Source organism: Emys orbicularis, chromosome 10, assembly GCF_028017835.1.
Source record: "Emys orbicularis isolate rEmyOrb1 chromosome 10, rEmyOrb1.hap1, whole genome shotgun sequence".
Classification (NCBI taxonomy): Eukaryota; Metazoa; Chordata; order Testudines; family Emydidae; genus Emys; species Emys orbicularis.
In genome coordinates this window covers 84,631,324-84,648,620 of record NC_088692.1, presented here as the reverse complement: position 1 = coordinate 84,648,620, position 17,297 = coordinate 84,631,324, and the positions used below count along the sequence as shown (strand labels likewise).

Genomic DNA, 17,297 nt, shown 5'->3' with positions numbered 1-17,297 from the left:
ACCCAGCGTTCGATTACAAACGTCTGCTGATCAAAAGAGCATGGCTTCCAGGGCAAACTTCTTTTTATTTTTGGAGCTGTCGCGAGGCGGTAGTTCATTATCGGTATCTAATTATTTGCACATGTTTGATGCATGGTCCCATGCATTTAGCTTCCATGCAGAAAATGCAGCTTCCTGCTTTGAGACATCAGAAAATCATTTAATGAAGAGTTCATTTAAAACAAGCGTTCCTGGATCCTCATTCTAGGGCAACTCCCTGAAATCCTGTTTGGAGGGGGAAGGTGCTTAGCGGGTCTGACACTTTGTTCAAACAAAGGCAAATATAGGGGGTTTCTCAACTGGGAAGAGCAGAGTGGCTGGTAGGCGATAGGCAAATTAATTCTGTCACCTGTCTGCATGCACAGCCAAATATATTTGTCTGTTACTCCTCCGTGTGTGTGTCAGATGGCAGGGGAAACAGACTCTTCAGCTCCCTTCTCAATAGCTATTATGTCCCTGGTTGTTTGGGGGGAGGGGATAGCTCAGTGGTTTGAGCATTGGCCTGCTAAACCCAGGGTTGTGAGTTATATACATATCCTTATAGGTTAATAGATGGCATTCTTCCTACTATCTATCTACCTATCTACCTACATATGCAGACACACACTCATCATATGTGTGTGTGTGTGCATATAGTTTTTAATATAGAATGTTTTCTGCAGCAGAGACCTGTAGGCTTAGTCTGAAGAAGGCAGCAGTTTTATTGCTGCGTTGACTCCATTGCTATTAATGGGTTGTACATTTTGCTTTATTTAAAACTCTCCTATTGGGAGGTTAAAGAGTTTCTTGCCCACTCTTCTCTGCCAAGGCTTTGGTGATGTGCACATAATACACTCTCAAGTATAGAGAAGGAATGAAAATAGCTGCATTCCAGCGGCTAGGGTATGAATCGTGTTAGCTGTGAAGAGCAAATCTCATGCTCTTTATTTTACTCATTCAGGTTTATAACTCTTCCCAATGGCATCCTCCAAATCGTAGATGTGCGGGAAAGCGACGCTGGGGGCTATCGCTGCGTAGCGACCAACGCAGCACGGAAACGCTACAGTGACGACGCTATTCTTAGCGTCTTAAAAGGTAAGGCACAAAAGGACATTTGTACGGCTGTGTAAAACTGAGCTGAGTATTCTTTCTTATAAATAGTGAAGCTGCCATGAAATGCTGCTGAGGGTATTCTCCCTGTGGGTATGACATCAATTGTGGGATAGTTGGACTCTTTCTAGGGGGGCCGTGGACAATTTAAAAATGACTATATTTATAATAATAGGGTATTTTTGCATCCGTTACTTACAAATGCTGCACTGACTTGTACAGCTTATTCATGTGTTGTACTCTATGGGCAAAATTCTGATGCGGGGTGGAGTTTTTACCTAAGAAGCTAGTCACGGCTGCCGTTCCTGGTCCTGGGCACCCTAAAACCCCTGGAGCTGCCCTGTGTGTTTTCTGTGCATTGAGCCATAGAAGGTTCAGTGGTGCGGTGGGGGTATCTGGCATCGATGCATCCTTAGTTTGGGATTTTCAAAGGTGCCAAGGTGTCACCCCCAAATCCCACACTTAGGTTCCTTTGACTGACCCAGCCCAAGTCTCTATGCACCCTCCCTCATTAGGGTTGTTTGTGCTGCATGAATGAGTAATCTGCATGGGCAGCTGAACAGGGGCTGCACAGGGGTCACTGTGTGACCAGGACACCGGTGCAAACCAATGCAGGGGTATTTCATGCCACTTCCCGGAGGTGAGAGTGAAAGGGTCCAGATAGGTCTGATCCCTGCACTGCTTCACACCCTGTTCGTTCTGTGACTGTGGCTGGCTCTGTCGGAGAGAAGGGCAGTTAGACCCATGACTTTTTCCCAGGCCTGCAGGGTTACCTCTAGTGCAGTGTTTTGTAGACATGTTTGTTGGAAGGGTCGCGTTCCAGTTTGGTGCATGTTTCTTGACTGGAAGGAATGGAAGCCTCCCTCTCTCAGAACTGAAAAGAGGATGGGGGCGGGATCAGGGGAAGCAAATACAGCCTCTTCTGTGTAATAGAGTCTGCTGGGTTGATTTCTCTGTTTTGTATGCCATTTCCGTGATAACTTCGTGACACCTTATCAGGGATCCAAGTTGTTCCATTCGACCAGGATCTCTCGGTCTCTCATATAATTCAGGCCTTCATACTCCTCTTAGTACTGTCTGCATTGGTGCTGGATGGTGGTGGGATATCAGGGTGTGACTTCACTTGGGGGATGATACTTGAGCACGGAACCTGAGCCCAGGAGGGGGATGGGGCCAGGTGACACCTTCTGCCCGGGAAACTGGACAAAGGCTGGAGGAGGAGGCGGGGTGTGTGGCTGGGTCAGACTGCTGGAGGTGGTTTCAGTTTGGAGCTGGCTGGGGAAATGGAGGGAGGCCCAGGACCGGGGCCTGGGCTCCCAACCCCCCAGGATGGACCTGACTGAGGGGTCCTGTTTCCTGTATCTGCAAGCTCTGTTTTGGACTGTGTTCCTGTCGTCGAATCAACCTGGCTGTCTGAGAGTCATGGGTCACTGTGGTATCTGAGACATGTACACGTAATATCCCACCATTCCTGACCAACATAAAACCCACTTTGGGGGCAGATGGAGGCCAGTTTTCTTCCTCCAACCAGACATTGTCAGACAGGCTGTTGTGGCCAAGGGTTCAAAACTCGTGTGAGATGAAGATTTTAAAGATTTGTTGGTTAATCATCTTGTTTAGAAAATGGAATTGAGTTGTCTGGGAAAATAGCAGGCTGGTTTCTCTTTTGTAAGTTTGGGTTCTGTGTTCCATTTCTTTTTCCCCTCTGGTTGTTTTTCTTGGTGGGAAGGAACTGTTTTAATTGGAGACCTCTTGAGCCAGTGGAGCCTTGGGAGCTACAGCATGGAGATCCTTATCAAAACTTAGCAACATACAGAGTTTCTCATGGGGCTCAGAGATGGATTCAACTTTAATCAAAGCCCATTCAATGATCCCATCTTCAAACGCTGTGTAATAAGGAGTCGTTTCAGATGTATGCGTTCCTTCTGATCACTCCTAAAGAGGCGATACCTCCCCCCTTAGGAATTCAGTGGTAATAACTTTAGGTCCCTGGAATTCAGCCTAGATGACTTCAGGTCAGGAATAAACAGTAGATGAGCCTTTTAAAGACCACGGTCTAGTTCTCACGCAACGTGCAATAGGTCTGAGCTACAAGAACATTGCATTGGTGCTTCTGGGTCTCGTCCATCGCTGGATAAGCAACAAGACGACTAGAGAGAGAGAAAAAGATTGCACCAGATGAGAATTCTGCCTAAACAACATTTTCCAAAGCTTTCCATGGAACCCGTTTTGCTCTTTGGGGACGTCACTTGCAGGAGAAGGAGGGTAAACGTGACACTCTGAGGCATTTAAAGGCTTTGGTCATGTCCATGCTTAGCTGCTGGTGGTGGGCACTGTGCAGAACAAACCGCATCCTTTCAAAGAAGCCTTTCCTATGTTTTCAAAAGTGGCCCCATGTCTTTCATGCATAATCATCCAAGTTAAATAAAATAAAATAAAATATATGGAGATATACCTATCTCCTAGAACTGGAAGGGACCCTGAAAGGTCATTGAGTCCAGCCCCCTGCCTTCACTAGCAGGACCAAGTACTGATTTTGCCCCAGATCCCTAAGTGGCCCCCTCAAGGATTAAACTCTCAACCCTGGGTTTAGCAGGCCAGTGCTCAAACCACTGAGCTATTTCCCCCTCCCCGCTGTTCATGGATGGAGCTGCCTTGGAAGCTGTCCAGGTCTCCTCTGATCTACTGACACTGCCTGCAGCTTGGCCATGGAGATCCCAATTTCTGCAGAGCAGGGATTGACCTGCTCAGAGACGCCACAAAGCGCGCTAAGCCATTTGGCGGCTGGGATCTCCAGGGCAGCATGGGCTGGGCTGGCAGGCAGAGGCAATGTGCTTGCTGTAAGAGGGGGCCTCTCCATTTGACCTCAGACCAGTGGCACCTGCTGACGCTGGGGGTGAAATCAGTCCAGTGGCTCTACCAGTGGCAGTGGCCTGCAGAAGGTGCAGCAGGAGGTTACTCTTCCATCAGTGTTGGGTGAGAGGATCTCTGGAAGGCTGGAGGGCAGGGGGACGGGTTAGAGGCTGGTAGAGTAGGACTCTCAACCTTAGATTTAAGTACTGGATCTCTGCTCTGGCCCATGTCTCTGTTGTTCAGAAAAGTTGAGAGAGGGATAGGAGAAGGCTTAATTCGCAGGGTTCCCCCGGGAAAGGGGCAGAGGTGACATGACTAGTCCTGTGAATGTTTGTGGGTGGCTAATAACGATAATGAGCAGAACACTTGGCAGTCTTCAGTGAGGAACTTGAAATCGCTTCCCAGACGTTAGGTAGTTAGCCCTCCCCGCACTCCAGGGAGGTAAGGAAGTGTTATGATTTGTAATGCCATAGCACCTACTACTGTCTAAATAGGCAACAAACAAAGGGTGGGAAGCGCAGAGAAGGGCAGTGACGTACCCGTGGCCACACAGCCTGGACAATGGCAGAGCCAGGATTAGAAGCCAGGTCTCCTGACTCCCAGATCCACAGCCTGTTCGCTAGACCTTGCTTCCTCCTGCTTGTTCTTCCCCTTGGAGAGTCTGAGGCACAGAATTGTTACAGGCGCTGCTCAAGGATCAGCCAAAGAGCCAGGTACATACGGAGGGTGCTCAGTTCTCCATCTGTAGGGCAAAACTCCCTTGCAAGCTCCGACATCCTTCCATGGCCCTCTTTGTCTTCGTTTACAAGTGTCTCGCTTGTTCCTCTGCCGCTCGTGCATTTTCACATAGATGCCTTTGCTGTTCATCCATCAGCAGGGAGTGTAATTAACTGTGGAGTCCAAGAATACACCTTTGATCAATGAATTGCGTTATGGAGATAATCTGTGTTGAATCTACAGAGAATTCTTGAGCAGTCCTACACTCTGTATCTAATTACCAGCCCCTGCCAGATCCTGTGCGTTCCTAATGAAACACAAGGTAACAGGGGAGATCTGGCATCAGGCGCTTCTGCATGCCAGAGACAGCTCCCCTCTTTGGCCTGATGTGTTATTGATAAGTAATATCGATCAAGCAACGCTTTGGATAACCTCTCCCCAGCAGCTCAATTCGTTCTGTTCTCTGCATAATTATATCTTGTAACTTTAAGACGTTGACTCTGCTTTTCAAATTGAAAGCAATCAAAGAGGTTAAAAAGGGAGCATTCCTTCTGCCACGCCAACGGGTCTGAGCAGATTTCTGGTTTGATTTTTCTCTCCCCCCCCACTCCACTTCTGAAGCATGCCCGCTGATTAGACAAAGGGATACTCTGGGTTGACATTTTCATTGGATTTAGCTAATAGTGATGAATATCATGTCTCTGGCAAATCTCTGGAGATTTTTATAATTGGGAAAAGGATATGAGAGTCAGGTGGAAGGCAGCAGAACCAGTTGCGAGCGACAAACACCTCTGTGGGTGACTCACGCTTTGTTGATAGTTTTTTTTTTTTTTTTTTTCCAAGCGATCTCCATAAGATGCATGTTATTTTAGACATCTTGATAATTCCAGCAGGTGGCTTATTCTCTCCCTGGCGATCTGGTTCTCATCTATAAATGATGGTACATGCAAACAGGTATTTAAAAAAAACACCTTTGTTTAAAAACAACACCCCCCCCCCCCATCCCCCCAAAAAAACAAACAACAAAAACTATTTAGTGCTGGTAAAAGGTTCCTGATTGAAATCCTGGAGACCAAGCTTTGTGGGGGCCTCTGGCATCAGTTTACCTTGGTCCATCCTGTTCTCAGCCTGTGGACACAACAGTCTACTCTCCAGAGGGGTGTAATAGTTTGCTCTAATTCTGGTTGTGGAGCATGGTATGGGGGTGGCTGGGGGGGGTGGTTAGTGGTCTGTGATGTGCAGGAGGTCAGATTAGATGACCTTGTGGTCCCTTCTGGCCTTAAACTCCATGACAAGCTCCTCTGTTTATCCACACAGTGGGGAGCAGCAGCCGCTAAACATTCCATTGTTATGCTATACAAAGCACACAGGAGCTTTCAGGGGGAAAAGGCAAATACGCCGCATTTATTGAAAATACAACAGTGAGCATATGCTTCACACACACACACACTCACTCACTCTCCTGCCAGTCAATGTTTATAGTTCCCAGTCTGTTGTAGCTCGAGTCAATCTAATGGCCACTTAGATTGAGCACGAGTGTGGAGCTGGGTTCTGTCGGTCACGATCCGATGGTCCGAGGCTTTTCAGGGCTGAACCCAGAGTTCCATGTGTGACGAACTGGGACTGTTCTTAATGTGGTCTTTGAATGCTGAGTGGGGAGTGTTGGCTGGGAAGGCAGGGGAGGTTGGCTAGGACGGTCTGCATTGGGGGATGGGAGACTGGCCTTGAGGGAAGATACCTGAGCATGTAACATGAGAACCCAGGAAGGGGTTAGAGGCCAGGTGACACCTTTGCCCGGGAAACTGAACAAAGGCTGTGGGAGGGGTCGCTGAAGGGAGAGTTTCAGGAGCTGGCTGCTGGAATGGCTGGGAGGCAGACAGGGCTCTGACCTCCCAAGGGGGCTGTGGTGCCCTGGGACCCCAAGATGCACCTAATTGGGGGGGGTGTCCTGTTGTCTGTGCCTGCAAGACCAGTCTTGGACTGTGTTCCTGTCATCTAAATAAACCTTCTGCTTTACTGGCTGGCTGAGAGTCATGGTGAATCGCAGGAAGCCGGGGGTGCAGGGCCTTGTGTCCCCCCACACTCCGTGACACCATGGCAAAACACCCCAGCTTTATAGTTGTAAATTCCCATTTGAGTCCATGCATTTTGCAATGTCATTCTGTCCTTAAGTGGTGTTAATCTTGGGGTTTTCTGCTGTTATCATTTGATGGTTATTGTCTGGTTTCCCATCGTTATCTCCTATTTGTTATCTCACCTTCGGGGGTGCCTGCCTCATTTCTGAGGTCGTCAATGCTGCTAACATGTTTAGCATCGGATACAATGGATGTTTTCTGATTGTCTCCTGGTCCTTCCAAGTCTCTCACTTTTTCTTGACCATCTGGACATTTGTGATGGTTTTCACACCTTATCTTTTCCTGATGCATGCATTCCTCATTCACACAAACAATCTCTTACAGAAACCTTCAAAGGTATACAGACAGCAGTATTTTATATTCAGCAGAATACATTGTAAATCAAGCCTTGCTAAATCTTATAACTAAAACAATTCGCATTGGGGCTTCAGGCCCTCAACATTCCTCTAATCTCCTTAACATAGACACAATACAAGATCTTGTCTCTTACTTACTAAAACCTTAAAACAAAGAAATGTATATTTAACTAGAGTGCCTAATTTGTAATACATCTAGGAAAACATAGTAGACATTATAACTTATCCTAAAAGAAAAGGGTGACCATAATCAGTCATAAGGATTGTTCTGGTGTGTCATTCTTTTCTGCTATTCAAAAAGGGTGGCTGGCAGGATGAAATCAAATCATACATTAATTCTCATAGTACAGTTATAAAATCCTGCTCCTACACCATCACTCCATCTGGTCTCCCGCTGACTGCTAATAAAGGCACCAGTTGTGTCAATGGTGATTTGTGACCTGATGATGGTGCTGATTGTGGTGGAAATGTTTCCACCAGGCAAGCCACCAGCCTGCTGCACGCAGGCCAGGGGACGTCTCTCACTTGTGACTGCCAGTCGCTGCCAAATGGAGCAGCTAGTAGTGAAGGAAAGGGCCTGTTTCCTCTCAGCCATCCACCCTCTCTGGCCAATCCTGTTTTTCTGCTCCCGATATGGTATCCGGGATATTGTAACGTTTTCCTTGTTAAGTCAATGTCTTTGCTCAGCTGAGAGGGTGATTCTTTTAGCACTGTCCTGCATCCAAATTATTTGCATGAGCTAAAAAAACCAAGCCGCTGTCCTTTCCCTCGACTGAAAGTATCGCAACCCTGGGAAGGACCCGTTGTGTCTCTGCGACTGGATGTGTGCTGGGGTCAGATGAATAGTGGACTAGACAGCAACTGTGGCAGGCGGTGCAGTGTGTGCTGCAGATGTTCAGGCTGCACAGACGTCACGGTGTAAATTTCCAGACATTCCTTCGGGAACAGCAGTTGGAGCAAGAATGAGGATACTAGGACTTAGGGCAGGACCCAGTCACGCAGCCCTGAAACCGAGCTGTGTCCTTATGCTGCAGAAATAGAAACCGAAGGATACGTTTGATTTTCCTCTTCTCTCTGTTGCTTCCCCAGCATACTTGGCTCAGTAGCCTGAGTGCAAAACACTCCTGCCGGCGCTGTCCCTGACCCCCCTCGTCTGTACAGATGGGAAGCGAGCCCTGGATCCCTACTTCTGCTTTCTGCCGGAAATGGCCTTGAGAACTCGTCATGGAACGCTTTGCCATACTCTGTGTAAATTCCCCCTTCTTCAGCTTCCTACAGGAGAGCTTTATGGGGTTGCGGTTTGGTTTTTGTAACTGTTTTTTCGCCCTGCGGCAGGGCACAGATGGGTGCTGGAACAGTTTTTACAGTGGGGGTACTGAGAGCCATTGAACCAAACTGTAGACTCTGGATATAATGGAAACCACTTCAAGTGGGATAATTTAGTTGGTGTTGGTCCTGCTTTGAGCAGGGGATTGGACTAGATGACCTCCTGAGGTTTCTTCTAACCCTAATCTTCTATTATTCTAAGTCGGGGTGCTGCAGCACCCCTTGCACCCCTAGTTCCAGCACCTATGGGCACAGAGATCTGCTCCAAAGCCATGTGAACTGCTATAAGGTGCTCCTGATTAGAGGATGAGGGCCCCGTTGGCTTGCTTCATAACCACGTTGAAAAGGAACGACCAACAGAAGGAGGGGAGATGAAACTTAGCAGGGCACACTAACTAGAAGCCTCAGAATGCCTACTAACTTCAGGGCACAGGAATAGAGTAGCAGCCCTTTAAGTAGTTGGTGAGCCTGCTAGAGGCACTCACCAGATGCTGTGTTTTAGCTGCCAGAACTCAACCAAAGCAGCAGTGTATATATGTAGCCAGGCCTTACATGCTGTGTATATGCAGCAATCATGGCTATTCGGACCCCACTATGCCGCTCTTCTTATTACGTTTGTTGTGTCTTTTGCTCTTTACACACTGATAGACTAGAATCCCAAAGCGCCATAGAACTGAGCAAAATCTAAGATCTACAAGGACATCCACATTTTAGAGGTGCATGTCTAGTGCTAGTGCATTGGGCTAGGAACCAGGCGACATGGGTTCTGTTCCTGGTTCTGACACTGACCTACTGGGTGACCACAGGCAAGTCACTTCACCTCCATGTGTCTGTTTCCCCTCCCACTATCTATTTAAAATGTAAGTTCTTGTGGTCAGGTCCTGTCACTCACTTATGTGTTGCTACCGCACCCAGCACAGCAGGGCCGGAGTTTGACGGTGGGGCAGGGAGGACTCTAGGCTGTGCTGCATTACCAATAATCATAACAGTCTGTACCTACCCTGGTAGATATTTGACCTATCTTCAAGTACTTTGTCCAGTATAGATTTTAAATGTCCCAAGCAGTGGCATTTCCACCACTCCGTTTGAAAGACTCTTCTGCAACCTAATAGATATTGTCCTCTTTTCTTGATATTCAGTTCAAATGCTCCTTTCCTTAAGTTCGTCCCGTTCTTTCTAGTTATACATTGTTTGGCCACCACAAGCAATTCCTCTCCCACCTCGGTATTTATGCCCTGCAGGTATTTGTGGATACTTTTGTTCCTATAGCCTCAAAAGAGCCTATTTTGGGGAAAGTTAGAGATAACAGCAATTGAAATTTCTAATAGAGTTTGGACTGGGCTGGGGAAAGTACAAAAAATTAAGGAAAGAAAGGCAATCCATTTGGAGATTTTTCCACCCTCACCCCATTTTTTATCCCTTTCGTAGTGCACCATATATTTCTAGTTATCCTAGTGTTTGTGGTCAGGATAGTCTAGTGGGTAGAGCACAAGTCTGGGCATCAGGAAACCTGGGTCCTCATCCTACTTCTGCAAATGACTCTTTGTCACATTGGGAGAGTCACTTGCTGTTCCTGTGCGACAAATTCTGCATCGGTAAAATGAAGCTAATGATACCTAGTCACCTTTTACAAGTACTTAGAGATCTACAGCATAGAATCATAGAATATCAGGGTTGGAAGGGACCTCAGGAGGTCATCTAGTCCAACCCCCTGCTCAGAGCAGGACCAATTCCCAACTAAATCATCCCAGCCAGGGCTTTGTCAAGCCTGACCTTAAAAACCAATAAGGAAGGAGATTCCACCACCTCCCTAGGTAACCCATTCCAGTGCTTCACCACCCTCCTAGTGAAAACGTTTTTCCTAATATCCAACCTAAACCTCCCCCACTGCAACTTGAGACCATTGCTCCTTGTTATGTCATCTGCCACCACTCAGAACAGTCTAGATCCATCCTCTTTGGAACCCCCTTTCAGGTAGTTGAAAGCAGCTATCAAATCCCCCCTCATTCTTCTCTTCTGCAGACTAAACAAAGTAGGAAAGTGCTGTATCATTATGAAAGATTACAACAATTACAATAGTTGAAATCTGAATGATAAGGATGCGGGGCTACCTGTGCAAATGTATTAGGCGCACGGTGCAGTCTGAATGTGCAGTTATGTGGCAAATTTGTGAGTGTAATTGCCGTCATTGGTAAGCACAGCCATCTAATGTTGCGTTGCTTCTAATTGGCCGTTTGCATGTGCAGTGTCCTGATTTGGCGTGCATAGCTGCAGACATTTGGTGCATGAATTTTGTTTGAACATCCATCCCCTGAGTGTTTGTATGTAGCCTTTAAATTAAGCCAACTGGGGAAGGCACAATGGTCTTCCTTGTAATAGCTACAAAATAGTAGGACATTGGCTTTTAAAGGGTATGCAGCTCATGTAGACATGTCTTCCAAAAGTGACTCCTGTTCTTTCTGTCTGTACCGAGCAGACACAGGAATGGATGGACGATTCACTGGGATGGACCAAGAGAGAATGTTCGTTGGGTCTGGGCTGAGAATGCTGCTGTGATGTCTTTCAGCAGATGAGCACATTCCTGTTGAATTGGGATTTAATACTCTTTTATTAGAGATGACGCTGGGAGATTGCCGTCGGCAGAACATCATTTAAATTGACAGTTGTAACAGCTTGCTGCGGCAACGTCCCATGAAATGTGTTTTTCACTCAAATATTTGTATGAAATCTGATAAGTGGGGCAGAGCTGAGGGGCAGCTAAGACACCCTTTGCAGTGAGAGTGAGGCTGAGGAATCAAAGAAACACAGTGGATTATGGCTGCTAAGCTGTGATGTTTTCCCCACAAGGCTAGTGATTTGCAGCCTTTAGTTCATGTGGCTTCACCTGCATTTAGACTAGAGAAGTCTCTGCCTAGCAGATAAGAATACTTCCCCATCCAGTTTCTCATTTGCAGCCCCTGTTTGTTGTTGTTGTTGTTTGTGTTGCTGTAGTGCCTAGCAACCCCGTCCTTCTCAAGGCAACTCAAGAGCAGCATTGATGGATGCTGGAGGTGCAGCCTTCCTTTGTGAAAGCTCAGACAGGGAGGCTGGGCCTTTGAAGGTGAGGAGATGAGAGGGGTACAGAGAGCCGTGCAGGGAAGAACGTGGCATTTGCTTGCTTTCGAAGTGCAACAACTCTGCGGAGTCTTTCCTGTGGCACTGGAAAAAGATTCCCACATTTCCACGCTGCAGTAAAATTAGTTCTCCTCATTTGAACAAGACCTGCAGGGTTTTCCTGTTTGTATCTTAAAGAAACAGCTGGCAGCTTTAGTTCTGTGCTCCAGTCCCATCCCACATAGCTAGCTGAGAGCTGTTGTTCTAAAGGACACACTCCTGCCCTGGAAATGACGCTATCCCCATCTTTCACTTGATTGGTGGTTTTCATGCTGAAGGATTCCACTGCCCTTGAAACTGCAGATCAAAATTTGCTTTCATTTACACTGGTGTAACTCCAGATTGACTCCATTGTTTTTAAATAGAGCTCCAGTGAAGCTGTTCCAGTTACACTAGTGTAAAAGGAAAGCTGCATTTGGCCCTGTCTGGGATCATTTCAACTTGCCATTATAAATGCAACCACTTCTGGTGTGGAATGAGGCAGCTGTGCTTTTATTTTGAGGCTTTCATTTCAATCTCCATTTAAAGTTGCCTCTGCAAAAAGAGGTTCAGGTCCAATCATTCCTGCATTTATTATAACTTATTTTGTAAGCTACACAATGTATTCCTTTCTCAGTGCGTTTCCCCAGTGGGGCTGATAACCTTCCTCTCTAGTGTCTCGATCTCTCCATTTTTCCATTTCTTTTTTACTTGCAATTAAATACGGAATTGCAACCCGTTTGAAAATAATGAAAGCTCACAGTTGGGCAGGCTCGGTTTACATGAGTTTCTAGGATCAGATTTCTCAGGTGACTGATATTTGAAGCTGTTTGCATAATGAACCTGTTGGGTCATGAAAAATGCTCTTAATCTTCTTTTTTTCTCTGGCAGGAGGTGCTAAGTGATTATGTGACTCTGAGCGGCAGGGAAGGTGTGAAAGAGGAGGGATGAAATGCGGACCTGGTCTTTTAAGGCCAGAAGATACCATTAGATCATGTAGTTTGACCTCCTTTATAACACAGACCATTACATTTCATCCAGTTCCTTCTGTACTGAACCCAATAATTTGTGTTTGATTAAAGCATATCAGATCTTCTCAAATGAACATGAAATGCTATTTAACACTCTGGTAGGTACTTTACAAATTGTCAACAAAGTAATGATGAAGAGTAATATAGCTAAGGAGACTATTAGTGATACAACTGGGGTGTGTATGTGTGCGCATGCGTGCGCACTACTGCATGGAATAAGCTCTGCTCACGTGTGTCATAAACCCCATACTGCTGACAGAAATTCTCCCTTTGTTTAAGTGTTAGAAGCCAATCTTTTTGGAGCAGGAGGATCTGAGTTCTCTCTTGGCTGTCTCTGAAGTTCTGAAAGTGCAGCACTACTGACAACTGTGGCAATCCTAGGTGACAGTGGGTTTGATACAAAATTCCCATCCCTCATATTCCATTAAGCAGACTGACAAGGCCCGACGTTGGCACTAGAGATTGCAGCAAAGATGTCAAGAGTAATAGAACAAAATGAAGGATGTAAATATAGGACAAGGTGAGCTGTCTCCCCTGCTTCTGAGGATTTGCCCAGAAGTACTGATACCTGATCATGGTGTCTGAAGCTGCGTTACGTCTCCTGTATTACAAACAGCCCTGCGTTTGAACCTCCCACACTCCATGAGAGCTGGAATTGTTGTTTGTTCGAGGTGCCTCTAAAATCCTGATATGCATTTTGTTATTAAGGCAGCTGGATAGAGCATTCCACTTCATTAAGAACCACTCGTTAATACTTTAGCACTGGAGGTTTTGTGGCGCGATAGATGAGTACCCGCTAATGCTTTAAATTGAATCCTGGTGTAAATAGCAGGCTTCATTCAGTTCTCCTATGCGAGTTTCTTTACGACGGGGTAACACCATTAACATCAATGGAATTCCTTCTGGTTTATACCCGTCCAAGAGGAGAACCAACCCCGGCCTTTGCAGCAATGTTATTAAACAAACAGGCTATGCCTGTGAAAACGTCTTTGGGAAAGGGGCTAAGAACAGAGATAATGATTGGGGTCAGCAGCTAGCCACGAGCCGAAAGGCAATGGTTTGAGGTGTCTTGGTTGCAGATGGGAGTTGTTAATTATTATAATTAACATTGTGGTAGTGCCAAAAGGCCCTACTTGAGATTATTGCCCTATTGTGCTAGGCACTTAGTAAGAGACGGTCCCTGTTCCAAAGGACTCTTGTAATCTAAGGCCCCAAGGTTTACATGCTTAACTAGATGCAAATCACTCTGGGACTTGATCAGTGTTGCTAACTCTCACCATTTTATTGGGAAGTCTCGTGATCCTTGGTCTTTAAGGTGCCACCAGACTCCTTGTTGTTTTGTAGATACAGACTAACACAGCTACCCCCTGATACGTGATCCTTGGTGTTACTCTTAAAGCCCGAGCTACAGTTAAGAGATTGCGTGGGCATCTCGGCTTTCGTTTTGAAAAGTAAGTTGCTAACCCTCCTGGTTGCAGAGTCCTGAGTGCCCTGTGACGAAACCAGAAAGTGAATAATAGAACCTGGCATTTAATTTTCTTTTTTTAATCTCATTTTTAAGCCAATCTCGTAATTTTTACGGCCGTGACTGGGGATCTTTGGCTGCTTGGGGTGGACAATAGCAGGACTGAAGTGGGGCCTGGGACTTGAGCTAGTCCTCTGTACGGGGTGGATTTCAGCCTTATGGAGGAGCTAGGTGCTCTCCAGTGCTACCAATAGGCTGGAGAATAGTAGGTTTGGTTTATGGGCTGTTGATCAAAATGTGCTAACAACATCGGTGGGAACTGGCCAGCAGTTTGTCCATAGCATAAGCTCATGGATTTCTGTACTGTTTCTAGTAATGGTGCCATGAAATGACCGTTACACCTAATGGGTTTGGAAGCTGGAATTTTCCAAGTACCTGACACCCTTGGGCCTCTTGGTAAAACCCAGCCTGCATTTCTTCTTCTTTCTTATACTTTCTCTCCTCCATCTTTCCCTTCCTAACTGGGAAATGCCACAACCACCACCACAGCGCCTCTGGGACCTGCACAACTAACCAACGAGCAGAGGTTTCTGGTCCCAGCTGGAGCCTGGGGTTTGATTTTAGTCCCATTTAAAAAAAAAAAAAAAAGGACAAGAAATGGAACGATGCTGACCTGAGATGGCCCTTCCAGCTGGAGAACTCCCAAGAGAGGCAGTGTCCTAAAGGTGCTGCAGTATTTATTTCAGGAGGATATCACCACCATTGTTATGGGTGTTGCAATTGTGCCTAGTTGCACCTCCAGGGTCACAGCTTCACTGTGTTGGAAGCTGCAAACACTCGTGGCAAGAGAGTTCCTGCCCCAAAGAGCTTACAGGATCAGTAGACAAGACAGCGGGTGGTAGAAATGAAGCATTATGACCCCCAGCGTACAGATTGGCTGAGTCAGCCAGTTTCACCAAGGAAGTTGAGTCAGGCATTGAACCCAGGGATCCTGACTCCCAGGCTGTCGTCATCACCACCAGACCATTCTGGCTTGTCTGGTGTAGAGTTTGCAATTTGCACAGGGTAAATTACAGACATGCCAGCATACATCACAAATTGTATATTCAGTTGTAACATTTGCAATTCATACATATGCAAACCAAGAATCGTTTGCAGAAGCAACCGGCAAATCATTGTGAATAACTAATACGTTCAAGAACCTGGTGATCTGCTTATGGACAGATCAGGAACTGAAAAAGAAAGGCAACATTCACTGAACCAGTGAGTCGTTGCAAACGATTCACTCAGCTCCAACCTTTCCAGCGTCATTGGCCCCTTCCCATGGGTCTGAAGAGAGTGGCTCATACGGTGAATTCCTTTCCTGGGCGGGTTTTACACAACACTGTTCAGCTTGGCAAAGGAGGGGGTGTGGTAGCCACCAAAATTATAACCTAGAGAACGGAAGGAGTGGTTGTCAGGCCTGCTGAGGAAGCAGACCCACAGAAGTAACCTTACCGTGGTTACGAAAGGCCTGGCACTTAGCCCAAGAGATCACTTCACAATGACCAGCCATAGGAAGCCTTCCAAGTTGACCCCCAGGGCTGCCCCGGGGGGGGGGGGGGAGGCAAGTGGGGCAACTTGCCCCGGGCCCCCCCACGAGAGTTTTGAGGGGCCCCCACGAGAGTTTTCGGTGGGTCTTCGGCGGCAGGTCCTTCAGTGCCGCCGAACACACCCGGAGCGAGTGAAGGACCCGCTGCCGAAGACCCAGAGCTTCTTCCGCTCCGGGACTTCGGCGGCAATTCGGCAGCGGATCCTTCACTCACTCCGGGACCCGCCACCGAAGTGCCCCGAAGACCCGGAGCAGAAGGACCCCCGCTGCTGAAGCCCCCGGCCCCCTGAATCCTCTGGGCGGCCCTGTTGACTCCATGTGACTATCACACCTCCTGGACAGTAGCGATGACTGTGAAAAACAGAAGAATTTCCCTGGGCTTTAAAAACCAAACCAAACCTTATTTGAAGCACTGAACGGTCCCAGAGGATTTGAGCAGAGGTTGGGAAATCAACTCTTCCTCTTTCAGAAGGAAACTAAGTCTGTCACCCTCCCTAGGAAGAGCTGTTCAGAAAGGTCATGGGTGAATTTCCAAGATTGCCTGGAAAACTCTTGGGCTGGGTCTTCGCTAGGAGAAAGGCACTTGGGTAAAATCCTAGTGAGGACAAAGCACTTTGCAGCTTTCACCCATGTTAACAGGTCGAGTTAAAAATTGGGTGCCCCGTAGGCATTAACTTGATCTTGATTTAAGAACCCACCTTTTTTCTTTTTTCCTAATGAAAAAGACAATCCCATCCTTGGAGGGGATGGGATTGTCTGCTTATTGCAGTGATCTACCCTAAGGATGTCTTCTTTTTTTGGAGCGTTTCAGTAGCAGGGTCCTCCTAACTAGTATGGTTACCTCCCCAAAAACTAAACCCCATTAAAAGTTCGTCTGGATGGACAGAAGCTTCAGAGATATTTTTAACTTTATAGGCTCAGAAAGAGACACTTTGTCTTCAACTTTTAATATGACAGTTGGATCCCAGCAGGAAATGATCTTTTCTCAGAGGTCTCCTTTTGGTAACAGCTTTCACTAACACCCTCTTCTTACTCATTATGTCTCAACTCATCACATTCAGGATGCACATTCCTCATTCCTGAGTGGATGTTACTAAAGTTCCTTTTCTTCTGAGGGCCAGACTTCCTTCTGGGCTTTCCGTGGAAGGGCGAAAAGATCTTTTTCTAATGAGTTGCATCTCCCTGGTTTTATTTTTCCTTCCAAGTTGTCATGCGTTGTTTCACTCCGATTGACTTTGGTCTTCCCATCTGTTGCATTTGTGACTCCTCAAATGCAACTCTCTGCTGTTTTCTGAGACAACATTCTGCATGACCTGACAACATTGACTCTGACTGCAAGACCAAGTTTGTGTGTGATATTTGGGGGGACCTGAAAGGTTTTTCTTATCATCTGTCCCCTGTGCGTTGCCTCAGCCCCCTGCAAATTAGCATTGTTTACCTGACACCAGACGTGTAAACCTGCATCTGTCACCAGGCAGAGCTGGATCAGTTAATGACCCTTATCAGAAAGCAGCATGTGCAGTGTTTTGCTACGGAACCTAGTGCCATAAATATATTTCCCTA

At 46.7% G+C, this 17,297-nt stretch overlaps 1 protein-coding gene across 1 annotated transcript in view; it reads left to right on the top strand.

The window, feature by feature from the left end:
* Nucleotides 1-17,297, top strand: part of IGDCC4 (immunoglobulin superfamily DCC subclass member 4) — a 120,450-nt gene that overhangs the window by 28,233 nt on the left and 74,920 nt on the right. Inside the window, exon 4 of the mRNA XM_065412726.1 lies at nt 980-1,113. Coding sequence (XP_065268798.1) covers nt 980-1,113 — 134 coding nt within the window. The remainder of the gene's footprint in view (nt 1-979; nt 1,114-17,297) is intronic.